At 38.5% G+C, this 19136-nt stretch overlaps 2 protein-coding genes across 9 annotated transcripts in view; both read left to right on the plus strand.

Annotated features, from left to right (window-relative positions):
* Window positions 1-10421, plus strand: part of LOC145938502 (solute carrier family 2, facilitated glucose transporter member 1) — a 29473-nt gene extending 19052 nt beyond the window's left edge. For 6 of the 7 annotated variants that reach the window (XM_083042189.1, XM_083042188.1, XM_083042191.1 and 3 more), the window contains 4 exons: window positions 6911-7009; window positions 7344-7908; window positions 8061-8461; window positions 8567-10421. In XM_083042189.1, the coding sequence (XP_082898315.1) occupies window positions 6911-7009; window positions 7344-7908; window positions 8061-8461; window positions 8567-8914 (1413 nt within the window). In that variant the 3' untranslated portion in view covers window positions 8915-10421. Of the gene's footprint in view, window positions 1-5381; window positions 6064-6910; window positions 7010-7343; window positions 7909-8060; window positions 8462-8566 lie in introns of those variants that run through there. The other variant, XM_083042193.1, reaches the window with a different exon arrangement.
* A 1679-nt stretch (window positions 10422-12100) lies between these two features.
* Window positions 12101-19052, plus strand: LOC145938501 (uncharacterized). Of its 2 annotated transcripts, XM_083042185.1 has the most exons (4): window positions 12105-13742; window positions 15602-16344; window positions 16433-16651; window positions 16750-19052. In XM_083042185.1, exons 1-4 carry the CDS (start codon window positions 12471-12473, stop codon window positions 16847-16849), a joined length of 2334 nt encoding a protein of 777 aa, XP_082898311.1. In that variant the 5' UTR covers window positions 12105-12470; the 3' UTR covers window positions 16850-19052. The 2 variants fall into 2 exon arrangements, with proteins under 2 accessions (XP_082898312.1, XP_082898311.1); XM_083042186.1 differs by lacking the exon at window positions 16750-19052 and having other exon boundaries at window positions 12101-13742; window positions 16404-16590.
* The last annotated feature ends 84 nt before the right edge of the window (window positions 19053-19136 follow it).

Genomic DNA, 19136 nt, shown 5'->3' on the forward strand with positions numbered 1-19136 from the left:
CGTATTATTTTATGTTTAATTCAATACTTTTGATAGAAGCACTTACATGAGAATATTCTTTACTATATTCTTAATTTATTTATAATCTCACGTTGAGATTTATCTGTTACAGATATACTAACAAATCGAAAATAAATATGCTGAAAACGTAGTTTTTATCAGCTACTATTCTGTGAAAGGTTAAAGTGGTAAAAGATTAAAGTTTAAAATCCAATAAAAGAGATATATTATTCAATGTTGATAATTAGATAACCGTGACAGAGATGATGACCTCTTTCGAGACTTATAAGTTCTTATAATGAAAACATGTTTGAATGATATACAAACTGGCCACATAGTTGATATTTTTTAAAAGCAATTATTTCATCATACAATCCAATATTGTACTTAATTATTATATATTTTTTTTATTATTTGTTGTGTATTTTTTACACGCATGTAGACTTTAATAAGAATTAAATCTTAAATCTTGATTTACCGAGCAACACAATGGACTTTGTCCGGTTCCTTTGATATGGTTTATTCAATGTGAAATGGTTACCCTTCAAATGTCTTTAATTTTCTTTTATACAGATCGCTCGCTGACATTTTCTCACAAGAGAAATGGGGAGGGGACATTAGGTTAAATACTTTCTATTGCTTAACGACACAGGACATTAATACGAAATTCTTCTATTTCAATAAAACTTTTCCCACAAGATCTACCCTCATCTTTAAATTAAAAATTAAAAAATTTTATTAAGCGGAAATAGAAAAAGAAGGAGATAAAAGAGTGAAGTGTGTGTATATCTAGAATAATATCAATCTTTGAAAATCATTAAAAAATAGAAAGAGAGAGAGAGAGAATAAAATAAATTATATTCCAAATATTTTTCTCATAGAAAATATTATACATTAAAGATAAAATTATTATAAAATAAAAAATGTATGAAAGCAATAGCGTAATAATTACATAAAAAATACTATTGCAATCGCTTCTTTTATTTAAAAATGTTCTTTCTGTTATTTAATGTACTTCTAGTACATTATGTAAGTAAAGGTCTGTAAATTCTTTTTTTTTTTTAATTGAAGGAATGAGAGAAGGAGAGAGATGCGTGCCATATGGTCCGCAGATTTCTTTTTCATTTGTGAGCCGGAGCTTCCGAGCCCCACAACCGGAGGACTGGCGACTCCGATTGTGTCTTAGGTTCCTTTCAGCTGAACTGGTTGCACTAGTTCAGAGTTTATCTTTTTCACTCCACATTGTAAGGATGAAAGATATAAACTCTGAACTAGTGCAACCAGTTCAGCTGAAAAGACCAAACCCGAAGAAGAGCCGAAAAAGGGACAGATCCCCGTTTACCATACAAATAATCGCAGACCTTGTACGGGGGCGCGGCTATTTGCTTTTCGCAGGCGGTGGCGAAATTAGTGGCTCGAGGTAACCAGGACGACGGCGTCTCGAAAACAGGCAGCGTAACGTTTTACGAATGCTATTTTTAGCATACTCGAGTTCCCTTCTCTAGAGTCGTCTTCGTGCCGCCATCGCCTCTCTCTTTCTCGCTCTTTTTTCTCTCTCTCTCTCTCTCTCTCTCTCTCTCTCTCCCCCCCTCTCTCTCTCTCTCTCTCTCTCTCTCTCTCTCTCTCTCTCCCCCTTTAATCGGGAGGCTCGACCATCGGCTGCTCCAACCGCGACGCGCCGCGCCTTCGTTATGTCCAATGCGAGAGGATCTCGTGACTCGTACGCATACACGCGCAGGTATACGTGCACGCACATACGCAACATACGTGCGTGCGAATAGGTCGTTCTCGAGACGCGAATACGTCATGGCGGTCTGGAATTTTGTTACAAAAATGTCCCTTTATACACCGCAGGTATATACCGCCATGTGTGACTGTATATAGTCACGTGCGTGTGCAATAATGTGCGTGTCGCATACACACGCAAAACGGCGCTTACGACGCACGCAACGCGCGGACGCACGTCGGTCAGACGTCGAAACGACTTCGAGGGTCATAGGCGTCGCCTTCGATCAGACGGTCACGGGTTATCGTCTAAATGTGCTCGATGAACGGCGGGCAGGTTCTTAAAATTTATTTTATAGTCTTATTGTGAAAAACTGACATGACATAAGATATCGAAAATGAATTAACTCTCGGATTGTGTAACAATTTTGACCCCTAGCAATAAATTTTATATACATGTCGCAGGGTAAAATTTTATAATGGATTTTTTTATTACATATATATATTTTTTAATATTTTGTGTTCTTTAAAAAAATATTAATTGTACATGATAATGGGAAATAATTGAAAGAAAAAGGAAAATATTTTCAAAACATAATTTATTAATATTTTTAGATAATGCACACATGAAATTTATCGCATAAATTATAAAATATTCTTAAGATATGGATTAGTGGACTCGTAGAGGATTATAATCTCGAAAAATCTTGGAAATTGCGCTCTTTTTTTTTATGAAACTTCCTAATCAAAATTCTTACTCTTCTCTAGAGAACATGTTATTTCATCGCGAAAAGATCCAGGACTTTAAAAACCATTTTTCGCCGCGCGTAGACCCAGATTAGAATTTCAATTTCGCAAAATAGATTCCTGTCAATCTATTTTAATTCGCTTATTTTCTTGCGACGTTAGAACGGAAAATTCCTCATGAATTTTACGGTAAAAGAAGAAAAGACTCGCGTATACAACGTTCTATATAAAGGACAATTGAATTAAAAGGGATTGACGGGACTTTCTTAGCATAGATAAAGTGTAATAATTTCAAGATAAATTCCAATCTCGAATGCAGAAGTTGTCTAAGAAAAGCGAAGGACAACGGAAGATAAGGTGCATTTGTGTCGTTTTCAAGGTTTCACAGCCGTGCATTCGTCGACCGTGAACTAAATCACTTTATCCATGCCTTGCGTGCGATCAATATCGCTCAATTTTCCAGTAATACAAGGAGGCTTCGCCAATTGCCTCCGGGAATTATACCTTGATTGAGGAGACCCACCAGTTTTGAACGAAACATGCGGGTAGCAGTCTTTCAATTTTCAACGTTAATCGCGTTTATAACTGCGGCATTGAGATACCATTAGGGAGACCTGAAACGAAGAACAAATATTACGTCATTTATTCGGCCACCCGTATAAATCTGATTAATTAAATCGTATTTTATCATCGTATCTCTTTTAAGTCCATGCGCGAAATCTCTTTTTCTCCATATTTTTATGTATCATAAATATTATTTTAATTCCACACGAGTCTCTCGACTGCAGACTTCTTTTTCCTGTATATATTTACATTGACGTAATGTAGTAATTAATGTTCTCAACGTTAAATATTTAATAGCGACCTTACGTCGTTATTAAGCTACGAGCTCTCTTTAACATTGATCGTCACGGTTAATCGTTCTTTTGTATCAAGTTCGTGATAATGCGCTCTAGTTAACGAATATTAATATATAATATTATCTATATATATTAGGAAAAATAGGCACGAACGCAACTGTTCACTATTTATACTTTCGCCTTTACTAAGCATCTTTTTTTTGTTTTGACGATAATTATTACGAATGCATGACATAATGACCGTCATTTCGTCCTAACAAAAAATTACATGAGTTAATTAAAATCGATTGGATCGATAAGAAATTTCTATTTCATCATTATTTACATTATATAAATTTTCATTCTCCTTGCAAATTCTGAGATCTTGTAGATTGTTGAATATTTCTTTTTTTTCTATGAATTTAAAAAAATATCAAAATTAACAGAACACATAAAATATATTTAACACTTTTGTTTTATTCGAGATTTTTAAAAGCAATTCCTGATTTCGGGGAAATTATATATAGGCATTCCATGACATAGATAGGGATTGCTTTCGTTTTAATTGTAATTAAATTGTTCTTTTCACTGTGGGTGAGACTATATTTTAACACAGCGATCTATTCATTCGTGTGCAATTTTAATCGAGAATATAGCATCACTTCCGTCTGCATTAATAATGGATGAAGCAACGAGCTGTTAAGATTCGCGCTATAAGTATCTCTTTACGTAACGCTTCTTTTTTTCTGTATTTTTTTGCATTTTCACGAAGTTTCTACTTGCGAAGCATTGCCTCGAATATATTGTATTATTCCTCATTATTAATGCAGACTTTGTTCTGTCATTAGAGATAACTTTGTTTTCGAATTGGTCGACGAGAAAGAGGCGTGTACTTATACGTAACTTATGAGATACAGCTGATTTTGCGTAGTTCAATAACTCGTGGAAGAAACGTTTTGCGACAGAGTATATTCTTTTTTTTTATTTGCGGAAGAAGCCTGAAATGACCGGCGATGCATCACGAGACTCGGAGACGTTGCGCAAACTTTAGATTTCTAATTTGCACTGGCGCATAAAAAGCACGAGATAATGTACGAATATTACTCTTTTTTTTACAACGTTGCGCACAAAGACGTTACTTGCGTCCGCGAAATCCAATAATCATTACATCGCAAATGTATAGCACGTGAGCGTGAATGAAATATTCCTTGCGAGAGAGAGAAAAAGAGGAGAGATCTGATCTTGCGCTTATGTAAATTTTGCAAGAATCGAATTGTGCAGATGAGGGTCGAAAAAGGCTAGACGAGATAAAATGGAGAGCTACAGGTTGCGCAAATGTACTGTTTACTTGATTTTACAAAATATTTTTCTTTTATATAACTAAATAACAACGTACACTCGAAGACCTTTGAGGGGTGAATGAGGGAAAGCAGAGGAATAAAGTAGATGTGCGGCTAAAGAGCAGAATACAGAGATAGAGAGATTGTCAATAACGATATTTATATTTGTCTTTCTTATTTTTTTTTTTTTTTTTTTTTTTTATATTTAGAAAAACTCTAGAAGTCTAAAGTTCGCGAGATGAGCGATTGACCGGCTAGTAGAATTTCTCGCGAACTACTATATCGCACCAGTGCAGAGTACAAGTGGGTAATAAACTTTGACGTTAAGAATGGATGCGCCGTGGATTATTGCCGTATTATATCCGGGTGTACAAAGTGCACTCGGCTATCGGATCTCTGCCGACGTCAAAGGAGATATTGTCGAAAAATGCGCCGATAAATATTTATGCGAGCTATTCTATGTATATGTAAACACTTGCCTTGCGGACATTATGATGATGATGCGCTTCATTTGCTATTCCTGTCGATTCTATTGTAACCGTGCAAAATTTTTACGTTTCCTGCGCGCGAATTTTAATCGGCATGACATTTTCTTTTTATATATAAGAATAGATCTATTTATTCCGTCTAATTCAAGACAGATTGACGAGATAAGCGCGTCTTTACTCGATGTTAAAAATCAAAGACAAAACAGCTGACCGATGTGCGAGCAGAAGATTGATCCAGATAAATAATAGTCTGTAAAAAAATGAATGAATCAAGACGATTCGAGAGTAAAATTCACGCGCTTGCGAGGTTGAATAATTCGGAAAATTATTAATCCCTCTTCTCTCGATTAAACCTCTAGTACCGCCTGACGGTTGAATGTCACAAGTGCGAAAGTGGATTTGCATTAGCAGAATACTTATATACTGACGCTACTTACGCCATTGCTTGCTCGGCACACAAAGTCCCCGCGCGTACCTCGAAGTATCAGTTCTCCATGGAAATGGCATATGCGTGTGTGCGTACATACATGTCGCGTTATGTACATACGTATATCCAGCAGGAAAAAAAAGATCGCCTCTGTAGCGCCGTATTAAACACACACACACACACACATACACACCTTCCGGGTGGAAACGCGTGCACACGTGCTCGCAGACGCGTGTGTGCGTAGCGGAGTCTCCTAGTATAAGAGCGTACGGCGGGGGTACCGACCCAGCAGTCTTTGGCACGTGTTCCGAGACACTGGAGAACGACACCCGAAGTCGTCGTCGAGGAATATAAACGCGATTTTTTCATCTGTTTTTTTTTTTCTCGTCGAGACGGTGAAAGTGAAGTGCGTGTCTCTCGACGCAGAAGTAGACTTTCCACCCGAAAAAATGACAATAAAATCGACCGATTTCGAAGTGCCATACCTGAGGAGAGCGGTACGCATTCTTTACGTTTTTCTAAATTGTATTTTAAAAGAAGAAGAAAAAATAGAAAAGATAGAAGGTTTTGTGAAATTGCAACTCTTGCTTTAGAAAAAAATGATATATCATGCATACGCGCTCTTTAATTGTAAACGCGACAAAGATACGGGATCATTGTACGAAACGAGATAAAGTTTCCGGAGCGAGATCTCTTTCGAGGCTCGACAGATGTTCGATTCTTCCGATCTGTGACCCTTGAGATGTCGAGCAAAATGTATCTTATTACATTTGCGCGTTGCATATTCATCATTTCATTAATATACCGCGCGTTTCATCGACATTATCAACATCTGCATTTCAAGAAAGATACAATGACATTGTGTATAATTCGAATATTCATGAGATCGCTATTAACAGGAGAATGTTTTCCTAAAACTTTTCCATCTCATTTCGCGAATTTTAATATAATATACATTAAATCTCGAGTAAAAAATGAGTGTGTGAATTTAATGCGAATTTATATTTTGTATAATTAATTACACGCGAATTTGACGAATAGTGTGCTATATTTAAACGTTATCTTATGTGATATTTATCTTGCGTTTTATATATATATTATATTTTATTTATATATATTTTATTATATATATATATATATATATATATATATATATATATATATACAATATAATATGTGTATATACATATTCATGTTATCTTTTTTATATTTAAATGTGCGTAAATAAATGTTTGCGCATTCCTGAAATATATATACAAGTAATTTTTTCGTCTTTTATATTCGATAAAATATTCTCGTATCATAATTTTAAAGTAGATAAAGCGATATCGCTTTTTGTCGCAGGGTCTCAACGGCCGATTAGCGTTCGCTATCGCTGCCGCCGCTCTTGGCTCATCGTTCCAACATGGGTACAACACCGGTGTGGTTAACGCTCCTCAACAGGTATGACAAATGAATTTTCGCATCAACTTAATTACGCGTAAGTAAATAATTACGCGCAACCTTCTGCGACTTTTGCCTTACGTTGATTATTTGCAACATCAGAGAGTTCGACACTCTCTGTTAATACATTTACTCATTTCCTAATACAGCGACAGTATTGCGATATATTTATATTATTATGTCGGAGTCACGACGGAGTCGTAAAGTGATATAATAATAAAATATTTGTGAACCTGTGTACGTAGAAGGTAAACGAAACGACAGTAGCGGGAATAAGAAGCGAAATGATGACGCGCGCAAAATATAATATCTTCTCCGACGTGTTTTTATCTAGCTCATCGAGGACTGGATCAGCCAGCTGAAGATGAATCGCACGGGCGTGCGGCCGATCCAGTCGGAAGTGACGATGATCTGGTCGGTGGCGGTATCGATATTCTGCGTCGGTGGGATGATCGGGGGTTCCATGGTAGGCTGGGTGGCGGATCGCTTCGGCAGGAAGGGCGGTCTACTCCTGAACAACATCCTGGTGCTGCTTACCGTGATCTTTGAGGGGTTCGCCAAGACGGCGAACAGCTACGAGATGATAATCATAGGCAGATTCCTGATCGGTATAAACTCCGGCCTGAACGCGGGTCTGGCACCGATGTACCTGGCCGAGATCTCGCCCATCCATCTACGCGGCGCCGTAGGCACGGTTTACCAGTTGGTCATCACCATCTCGATCCTGGTGTCGCAGATACTGGGCCTGGAACAAGTTCTCGGCACCAACAATCAATGGCCGTTGCTGCTATGCCTGACTTTTGTGCCGGCAGTCTTCCAGATGTGCACGCTACCGCTTTGTCCCGAAAGCCCCAAGTACCTATTACTCACCCGCGGCAAGGACACGGACGCGCAAAGATGTAAATGATGAATTATGAATAAAAGATTACGAATAGTATAAGAACGTAGAGGACGCGACCTATAAAAATCTAGACGAATAAGACAGACATGAGCCATCTTTGTTCTTGCTCTTTCTCATAAAGATTGTTTTTTTCTTTCCTTATTCCCACAGCGCTGGCCTGGTTACGTGGCACGCTCGAGGTTCATGAAGAGATGGAGGAAATGCGTACGGAGTACGAGTCCATGAAGCTGATCCCGAAGGTCACCGTGCGCGAGCTGTTCATGAATCCGGCGCTCCGCATTCCGCTCTTCATCTCCCTCATGATCATGTTTGCTCAACAGCTATCCGGCATCAATGCCGTCATGTTCTTCTCGACGAAGATCTTCATGATGGCGAAGCTGGACAAGACTGCCGCGCAAAACGCGACCATGGGAGTCGGCGCGATGAATGTCTTGATGACCATCGTCTCTCTAATATTGGTAGAGAAGGCAGGCAGAAAAACGTTGCTCCTGGTCGGATTCGGCGGCATGTTCCTGGACACCGCTCTGCTCGCCATTTGTCTGGTATTCGCTGTAAGTATCCTTGTCTCTGATTGAAATCACGGAAGGTAGACTAGATGATATGTGCGAAAAAGAAAGTTAAATTGCAATCATTTATTTTTGCGCCTCTTTTTTTAGGAAACATCGGAAGTGGCAGCATACTTCTCGATCGTGCTCGTCATCATGTTCGTCGTCTTGTTTGCCACTGGACCGGGAAGCATTCCGTGGTTCTTGGTGTCCGAGTTGTTCAATCAATCCGCCCGTCCATCCGCTACCTCCATTGCCATCGCCGTAAACTGGACCGCAAACTTCATCGTCAGTATTGGCTTCTTGCCGCTACAGGAGGTGTTAGGCGCTTACGTGTTCATCATCTTCGCTGTGCTGCAACTGTTCTTCACGCTCTTCATATACAAGAAGGTGCCGGAGACGAAGAACAAGACCATGGAGGAGATCAGCAGCATGTTTAGGCAAATATCGTATCAATGAAGAAAATAGTAAAAAAAATGGTTTCTGAAAGAAATCTGTATCGACACGAAATCTGAACAGCGAGTGCGTTCTCTATCTCTATCTCTATCGAGGAACTCAGCGGCTCGGTAAAAGTGGCACACAGTTTACTCTACTTATGATCTATCAAAGCGCTTCCAACACTGTCCAACGCGCTATATAAAAGTTCTGTACCGGATTGATATTTGACGTTGAACGTTTATCGTACGCAGAATTGGAAAGCTTGTTACGATGTACCTAACGTAACCTTATCCGTGTAATAGTGCCAATTATTGAGAGAAATCCGAAATTTTAACTTTTTTTTACTATTTAATTATTTATCTCTTTTTATTCTTAGTTACTTGATTCGGGAACTATATTGTGCAAGAGCTTTGAGTGAAAATATCTCAAGGGCAACGACGACTCGTCGCGCAAGTCCTCTTATAAGCGCGCCTGGTTTATAAGTTTATAAGCTTATAATCTTAGTTCCTATATATGTATATATATATATATGTGTGTTGCATCCACCCAGCGAGGAAAAGTTATCGCAAAAATAGCGAGCAATCGAAGTGGCGCAAGACCAGTATAAAGAACACGATTCTTTCACCAAGTCTTTTCGATCATCGATTTGTTTCTTACATTGGAAACAACGATATAACATACAAAGTCACGATACGAAGAATTACAACTCTAGTCACGAAAAGACCTCTAGATCGAGTGTAACGTTGGAAGAATCTTACGTGTCGGCTGATTTTACTTTTACTTTTGAAAACGTCCGATTTATTTTACATCAACAGATTTGTATTGCTTTGCTAGACGAATTTTTTTTATACAGGGAATAGCATGAGTAGTATATCATGATTTAAAAATATCACAATAACGAGTACAATTGGAATATTTTTTTATAGAATAACGATTTTATAATAGCGTGTGGAAAAAAGTTTGTGTTCCTACTATCGATATAATTGCATCGTGTTATTGTAGAAGAAATTTAAATAATCGTGGAAAAAAAGAAACAATTATATAGCGTCGATATACATTATACAACAATGAGACGATATGACAAAATATAATTTCATAAATATAAATGCATTTGTGTTTCCGCATCCTTGCAAATGCGACGCGAATAAACAAATTTATATATTATAGAAGAATGTTTTGTCGCGTGTTTCATCATATAATATGAATAGACCTTATTCGTAAGCAAAGTTTATCAACTGCTTTTTTAGAAAATCATTTATAACAAATTTGGAGAATATTTTATTACGTGAACCCGAAGCGCAAGTTTTATTCGAATGAGAACGAGAAGAATGTTGTGTTAAGATACAATTGTAAATACAGGAATATAAAGACTAGTATTGTATAGCATAGTGAAAATAATGTTATATTTATGTATATGTACGTAGAGTTGATTAACGTTTAAGAAGGATATATCAATGTTATATATATTTTTTAAATGTTTAGATTAATTTTAATGATACACACACACACATATATATATATATATATATATATATATATATATATAAAGAAAAAAATGCGATACGATACATATACTAAACGCAACTCAGGAACTGATCGTTATCTCGTAAATTGCAGATGGATATAGTGTATTTTATGCTTTTACGCTATGTCCACATCTCTAAAGAATACTCATTTATATAATAACTGATTTAGTATTAAACATAATGACGGATTTTTACTGTAAAATGAAAAAGAAACTAAATTTGCCTATAATAATGTGCTCTAAATAAATCAATCTTCGATTTTCATTTACCTTATTTGAAATATATGTTCAAGAAGCAAAATTTCCAAATTTGAAGTTTATTATATGTACGTTATCTAGCAGTCTTTTTAGAGACGAATACTGTGTATTTGAAGTGTATTAATCGAACGATTTGTTTGTCGCAAAACTGTAAATAATACAAACTTCTCGTTTATCTTTAGTTAATTGATTGCTAATTATTGTATAAGTTTTTGCAATGCAGTTATTAGTATTTAGTTTTAGACGATTCTTTTATAAATAAATCTATCAATTCTTGTAGAAAGAGAGAGAGTGTCCCCGGTATCTGTATCGATCGAAAAAAAAAGTAACGCTGTACTCTGTAATCTATTATTTGAAATTTGTATGTGAAAAGGTATTCGCGCTATATAATTATGACACTTAACCAAAATTCAGAGTATCTCTATTAATCTAGCTGCCTATAAAATGTATCATAAGTGTTACAAACATGTTTACAATGCGTTACAGTTTATATGATAATATCATCTAAATAAAAAGATTGGAAAATACCAAGAACAAAACAATATAATTCTGCATTACTCGATACTAACTAGGCAAATATAAAAATATTAAATATTTCATTTTTTTTAAATATAAGATATATTCTTTTATCTATAGTTTATTAACAACAATCATCCATTTATTAAAATTTGATTTGCAAGTACATATTTAATTAATTCTGATAAAGAGCTTAAAAATGGAAATCGGATATAATTAGATAAAAATTTCATCGTTCGCGCTTAACAATTTTCTCATCATTTATCATCAATAATTATTTTTTTAGTAAAATTAATAATCTTTGCATTTATTTCTCACGCAAAGAAAATTAATGTTGATAGAGCGACTAAAAACTGATCGTATACTCTCTCTCTTACACATTTATTTTATATAAAGTGTTTATACATTTTTTTTTAATCCAAATGATATATATAAGTAAATGGAAAAGGGTTCTCTTTTCTCTCTCTGCATGTTTATTTTATATAAAGTATCTTTTTATATTTTATTATTAAAAATTTTTAATTTAAATTACATACATATATAAATAAATGGAAGAGTTCCCTCTCTTTTGCACATTTATTTTATAAAAAATGTTTATATATTTTATTATCTAAATTTTTTTATCCAAATTATCCAAATTACATATAATTCACATAATAATAAGTAAATGAAAAAGAGTTCTCTTTCTCTCCTGCTTGTACATTATTTTATATAAAGTATCTATATATTTTATGATCTAAATTTTGTAATCCCAATTACATATAGTAACTGGAAGAGTTTTGTCTCCCTTGCATTTTTATTTTATAAAAAATGTCTATATAAAAATCTAAATTAATGTATAAGTAGATGGCGGCCTCTGGCGGGAAACAATCAACTGCGGCGCGTCGTCTCATTGGAGTAAACACAAAGCGGAGAGCGGAGGCGCCGCGCTCGCACACCTCGTGCGTGCTCGCGCTGGCAGGCTGGCACTCGCGGTCGGTCCCGATCCGTAAAGACGTCGCGAACATTTTTCCCTCGCGCGCGAGCCGGAGGGAAGCAAGGGAGGTAATACCGTTCGCATCGCGTCGCTCGAGAAAGGTGGCCGACGACGACGAAAGGCAGAGGGCAGAGGACGGCGGTATTCGCGTTGCTATCGTCGCCGCGTACCGTACGCGCACCTCCGGGACGATTAATGTGCGCGGGGCGAGCGCGTGGTATCCTCGTGGCGGCCGCAAATGCGCGAGGTAGCCGCCGCGGCGACGGCGTCGCCGTCGCCATCGCCGCATCCGCGGCAGGAAGATGTCAAACGTCAGCTCGCCGTCATCGGAGCGACTCGTGAACGGTGAGAAGGGCAGCGTCGACGCTGCCGCCGCCGTCACCGTCACCGGCGCTGTCAGCGGCGGCAGGGGCGGTGGAGGTGGTAGGAGGAGCGGGTGCGAGGAGAGTCGCCGCGTGGGCGAAGCGGGTGGTGGAAGTGTGTTGGCTTCGTCGAGGAGTTGCAGTGGTAGTGGTGGTGTTGGTGACAGTACTGGTGGATCTAGTGGAGTCGTCGCGACCGCTGTTATCGACGGCGCCGTCGTGACGTTGCCCGACGCCCGCGGCACGACGCCAGTGAATTCCAGTCGCGAGGCAACAGTTTACCGCTGCTACACCTACGTGGTCGCCGACGCATCACTGTCCTCGGCGACGCGTGCGTCCAGCGCCGGTGATGACGTCGTCGTCGCCGCGACGACGAACCGTCGTGGATTCGCGCTGAGCAGCGCCGGGACGACGACGGAAGCGGCAACGACGACGACGACGACGCCGCTGTTTCACGCCGGTAGCATCGACGCGAGAGCAGTCAGTATCAGCAATAACAATAGCAGCAGCAGCGCCACAAACACCGCCGCCGTCGTTATTGTCGACGCCGCGCCGTCGTTCTTCCACGACGACGACGACGACGACGACGACGACGACGACGACGTCGACGAGGACGAAGACGACGACGAGGATAACTATCACGACCGCGGCGACAACATGGTCGCGGCGATGAACGAGCACCTGTCCAGCGCGACGACGACGACGACGTCGTCGGCGAACGCCGTTCGCAACACCGTCGCGATGTCGTCGTCGTCGTCCTCCTCGGCGTCGTCGGGGACTATGAACACGCTCGCCAGCGGCAACAACAATAATAATAATAATAATCATCCCTCGACGATGACCATGAGCAACGTCGTCGGCAACAACGCGCGCGTCGTCCAGGAGTTCCACCAGGAGGTGGACGGCGAGGTGGACGTGAAGCCTGTCATCAACAGTGGCAGCGCTGCCGCCGCCGCCGCCGCCGGCATCCTCAGCTTCCCCTGCGACTTCGATCACATGTACGCCAGCATGACAGACGGCGGGGCACCGGCTGCAGCCGCGGCCCTCGGCGTCAGCCCCCTCCGCGGCAACGAGCCTCGTCAGAACGACCTCACCGAGGTCAAGCACCTGAAGGAGCTGCTGCTGCTGCATCTAGATCTCATCCAGCAGCAGTCGGAGCAGATAGTCACCAAGGACAAGCTCCTCGCCGCGCTGCGCCAGGAAAACGAGACGGTACATAACACGTGGAAGATGTTTCTTATTCTTTTTTATTTCTTTTTTTTCAGTGTATTGTGTGTTTTAATACTCGCCTCTCCCTCCTCCTCGAGAGATACATAATATATAGTGAATTGATGATTCTCTGAAAATTTTGAATCTGAATGATTTCAAGTGACACTTGTAATTGTATGTGTATGTATGTTTTTTTTTTATTTTAATTGTTTTTTATAGTGTTTTCCGGCCGATCTGTCACATGGCATCTGTGATGACATTTGCTCGTAGAAAGAGATAGAGAGATGTTTAGATCTGTGACGCGTCGATTTAAATGTTTATACTCGTACTAGAGAATGAAACTATAATTACGTCGATTCTTTTAAATTTGTTTCTTAATGATGTTACCGCTTGTTATCGTAATTTGCAAAATTGACAGGTAGCGTGGATGATCGATTTTTTAAGTGCGAAAAAACTCCGTGCTATTGTCGCTTTAATTTAAGTTACTGTACTCCGACGATCGAGTGACTCATCGAGCAATTTTTTTTTTTTTTAATTAAAAACCCGATTCGTCCTCCAATCCCATTCGCTGTCCGATTTTCGTCGCGATAATTAGATCGTGTGTACTTTAAAGAGACCTTAGAAACTCAAGAGATTGCTTGAATCAAGACTTGCTCCAATTTGAAAAATTCTTTTATTCGTCTATAAAATTTTATTTCGCGCTTATTTTAATTAATAAAAATTACATTAAAGTTTCTCGAGGTACATAAGAGACAATTTAATCTCAACTATGCGAAGAATTTAAAAAACGACAAAGGAAAGATTTGTTTGGAATTCGACGACCTTTTTAAAGTGCACATCAACACGCTCGTGTCACCGTCACTTGGTTTCAAGTTAAAATACTATCGAAGGTCCACACTTTCTCGGAGACTCCGCATCCAAACTCGCGCCATTCGACGCTCTCGATCGCGATTTCGCGGGGCGCGAACGAGAGAGGGAGAGAGAAGGTTGCGGGTCGAAACGTCACACGCGAGATCGAGTCTCCGTTGGCCTATTCTCGGTTCGTCTTCGCGGTCGTCGTCCGTCGTCGCCGCCGATATCGATCGTGTTAGAGAATCCGGTCCGAGAACCGCGCCGCCCTTTGACGTGAGAAAAACGAGCTCGTTGCCGCCCGCGCAATCTCCCTCCCCCCCCACCTTTTTTTCCGCCTCTGGCACCATTTTGTAAAAAATGCCGCGCACACTTGCTCGCGAGTGTCAACCCTCCCTCTCCTGGGCCGCCCTAACCTAAACCCGGAGCGCCCGCGGGGAACAGGTTGACCGTGAAGGTCAACTGCGCGGTGTTAACACGTGGTGGCGCTACTTCCGCATTGTACGGTGAAAGAGAGGGAGGAGAAAGAGACGTCTCGTTCCCGCGATGAACAACGACGTTTTTCCCGACCGCGACCGTGCTTGACATGTTTGAAAATGACAGTTGGACCGGGGGGAGACACGCAATTTCGCGTCCCGCGATTATGTAAATGATAACGCGCTCGAATACCGAATGCGCAGATCGGTCTCCCTGCGCGAGAACGAAACCGGTTAGGGTAGGTAGGTAGAGGTAGTGTTTCGCGTTTCATTGATGGCGCGAATGTCAGCGCGGGCCGTCGAGCTAACCTGTCTGATCGTCGTCGCGAGGGAGAAAGAGTAAACGAGTTCGAGACGATCTTTCCAAGTTCACGCAAGGCGATTTAAACATGATTTGCGAGGAGAGGAAGTTTGTGCACAGACGGTACACGAGAAGTGTAAATAGCGTTTAATTATTATTATTACATATATATATATTGAATATACGTTTCAAGTATCATGTCAATCATGGAACGTCGTTACGGTTGTCTGTTGCAGTTAAAACTACGCCTCGAGCGTATGGAGAGGCGTGTGAACCTTCAGAAACTGAGATCTGAATGTAGCGAGAATTCGACCGGTTCGGAACACTTGGGTACTTGTTCGCCTACCAGTGTCAATTCTGTAAACGTACCGTCGACGAGCGAGTTGCATAGAAACGTTCAATGCGAGGGTGGCAACACTTTGCACGAGAGCTTCAAGATACGTCTCAACACCAGCGGTGGTATCACCACTGTCAAACAGGAACCACTTGATAATCAAATTAAGGTGGAAGTGAAGCAAGAGCCTACCGAGTCTAGATACGAGTGGGAAGAGAAGAAGAAGAGACGGTCGGATCCGACCCCAGTGTCTACGGGTAGTAAAAAGAAAAGGGGGCTCTCCTGCTCGTCGACTGTTAGTACTGACGGTGTACAGGATAAGGTATTAAGTCAGACTTTCCACGAGACCAGTAGGAAGAGCGATAGGAAAGCGAAATCTCTCGTGAAGAAAGAATCCTTTCTCACGACGGAAGAACATTATTATACAGCAGTAGGGGATTCAAATTATACGTTAAGTCTGAAACAGTGTAATCCAGTAGACACAGGTAGTTCTCTCGAAGTCCCAAGTTGGAGAGTAAAGGTATATACGAGTTGTTATACGATGGAGGGAACCGAGAACTTGGACGATGAGATTTTTAACAAGAGACATTTGAAATTGGAGAACGATGAGAGGAGAAGGAAGCGATGGGACGTACAGAGGATAAGGTTTGTATAAATATATTTATTCGATATATATCATTTCTATATTACAATATGATTTACAGCTTAATTTTATCACAATCAAATATCATAGGGAACAAAGGCATATAGAGAAATTAAAACAGAGGCAAGAACGTCAAAATCATCAATCTACGTGCTATAATACTAATCACACCGGTCCTTGTCCTTCGTCCATGGAGGAGGAAACTGTTACGTCCTTGTGGCCTGATGTAGAACAAATTCAAAGTCTTCAAGTGGATCCTCACTTGCCAGTAACTGCATTTGGCTCTCCTATTCCTAGTTTTACTCCAATGTAAGGAAATTAACTTTTTAAATGTACACATGTTGCAAGAATTTTTATATTTTAAAATTATTTATTATTAAATAATAATTGATATAATTTCTTTTCAGTGAATTTTCTCTACCTTGGTCGAATATAGCACGAATAAAGTGTCGACGTCCTAAACGTTCAACAAGTAGAAGAAAATCTACAGGTAGGAGAAAAGTCTAGGGGATATAAATTTTTATAAAAATGGACAGAACTGATTTTATCTGTACCGTCGGTTTTAAACTCTTGAAGAATACTATTGCTCCCTCTCACGCCATATTTGAAACAACGTTTCTCATTGCTAAGCAGATAATGTAGGAGCATCCTTTCCCTCTCTCTCCCAAAGATATTTTTATTGACTTTTTAAACATCTGCAATATAGTATACATACTTTATTTTTTCTATATTTTTGTCGATTAAGTAAATTCATTGTCAATACTTCTTTGATACATCTATTCTACATTTTGTACTTGGTGTTGGTCATTTTATTTATATAACTATGAGTATGTATATCACACAACATGACGAAACGATGTATCAGTTTGTACTGACATATCGGAAAATTTTCAACTCTAAACCAGATTTCCGTTCCATTTCAGCGAGTTGACAATATTGATATTTGCAAAATTTTTTTACAATTATATATAAAACAATTTATATTAATTTTGTAATTAAGTTTTTTTGCTATTACTAATTGTAAAAATCTTAACGAAACTACCATGTACACATTAATGACATACACTTTGTAAAAATATGTTGTAAGGCAATGTTACATAACGGAAGAATATAATCAGTTTTTAAATCTTGGTAGCCTCTTTTTTTAAGTTTTGTGTGCAAATTCTATATAATATTGAAAAACGTTAAATACTCAAAATGTTAGGTATTCTTGCAAACAGAACGCGATTTCATTAACTTTAAAACTTTATAGTACAAATATATTTATTGCACAGTGTCTCAGAAAAATGCGCGCTTCCTCTCAGTGACAGATTCTCCGACATTTAAGATCTTCTGGAAATGAAGGCCTAATTACAAAAGTAAACATTTAACTTTCAACATTGGACTTTTCGCTGAAGAAAAGATTCATGTTGAGAAAATCTGTAACTAAAAGAAACTGGACGCCTTTTGATATAATTTATATATTGTGTATCTATTGAGTTTTAAGCTCTCTTGTTATAAGCGACCTCAGTATGTATAGCGTATACTATTTTTGCTCCCAACCCACATGTTAAATGCTATATCATGATCCGAGAAGCAGGGGAGAAACTTTAAATACTTGTAAACAATTGTAAAGTCATTAATACCGCGACTAATGGCTCAGTTTTAGCGATTCAAAGTTCTTCGACGCGTTTTGTAGCACAATCAGTTAAGCTTACTACCTTTCTGCGAATTGTATTTGATAAATAAGACGTATATGTATTTCTTCAGAAAAAATCACGAATTTTCGTTCATGGTACATTATCTTCAGATATTAATATTTTATAATTCTGTAAAAAGTATAATTTTATTAGCTTTGTCCCAATTGCTTCAATTTTCAGACAATAGCACCTTATCGAGAGACGATAGTTCGATTTGTGATAATTCCGATTTCATTTGCGTTATATAGAAAAGCTGTGGTATTACGAATATAAGGGATCGCGATGCGCGAATGATAAATCGAGCAGATAACAACATATTATTTTCGCATATACATATTTCCATCTGCTGTATATCACATAAGTTTAAGACGTCGTTTAATCCGCGTAATAATCTATCCTGAATGAACGAAAAAAAGAAAATTGTATATATCTTCAGTGATAGCTTTTTTTACGTTCTATTTTTTTAAGGTATATATATTTTCTATAATAAATAAGTATATATATATATATATAATATTTATTATATGTGTAAAAATATATTATATATATAATATATTATATATATAATATATTTATAATATATAATATATTTATAATATATATAAAAATATTATATATATGTATATATAAAATGTAAGATAGTGTATTAACCGTCCGTGAAGACTTTTAGAATTTCATGAACACAAGACAGCATTGTATGCTGTCGATACTACGAATGTAATTATCGGTACCTTGTAAAAATGAAAATTTTTTTTCTAGCTGTGAAATTATCATTTGAGTTCTTAGTACATATTCTATAAAAAAAAAAAAATGTGCGACAATTCTATAAGAGGATATATAAATTATTATTTTCTAATATATGTCAAGAGAGAAGAAATTTCATTGTGTCGGCAGATGAGTGTGTTAAAAGTTGTACGGAAATTTCCAAGAGGGAGAAAATAGGACTTTCTCTAATGTCATCTGCCTTAAAGGTCCTGCTATGTAATATCTCGAAAATATAACATTTTAGAAATAAAAAAACAAACATTGAATTAATCTCTCTATGGCTCTGTTCGATCTGCGCAAGTTCCCAAGAATCCAGGCGGAGAAATGAAGTTGATTCTTAAAACTCGCGA

This window comes from Prenolepis imparis, unplaced genomic scaffold (assembly GCF_030444845.1).
Source record: "Prenolepis imparis isolate NDT839.2.m4 unplaced genomic scaffold, iyPreImpa1.0 SCAF_7, whole genome shotgun sequence".
Taxonomy (NCBI): Eukaryota; Metazoa; Arthropoda; class Insecta; order Hymenoptera; family Formicidae; genus Prenolepis; species Prenolepis imparis.

Excerpts from the sequence above, each read along its gene's own strand:
- LOC145938501 (XM_083042185.1), top strand. The coding sequence starts at position 12,471 with ATGTCAAACGTCAGCTCGCCGTCATCGGAGCGACTCGTGAACGGTGAG. Across the intron at positions 16,345-16,432 it reads TGGGACGTACAGAGGATAAG|GGAACAAAGGCATATAGAGA; the intron begins GTTTGTATAAAT and ends CAAATATCATAG. Across the intron at positions 16,652-16,749 it reads ATTCCTAGTTTTACTCCAAT|TGAATTTTCTCTACCTTGGT; the intron begins GTAAGGAAATTA and ends ATTTCTTTTCAG.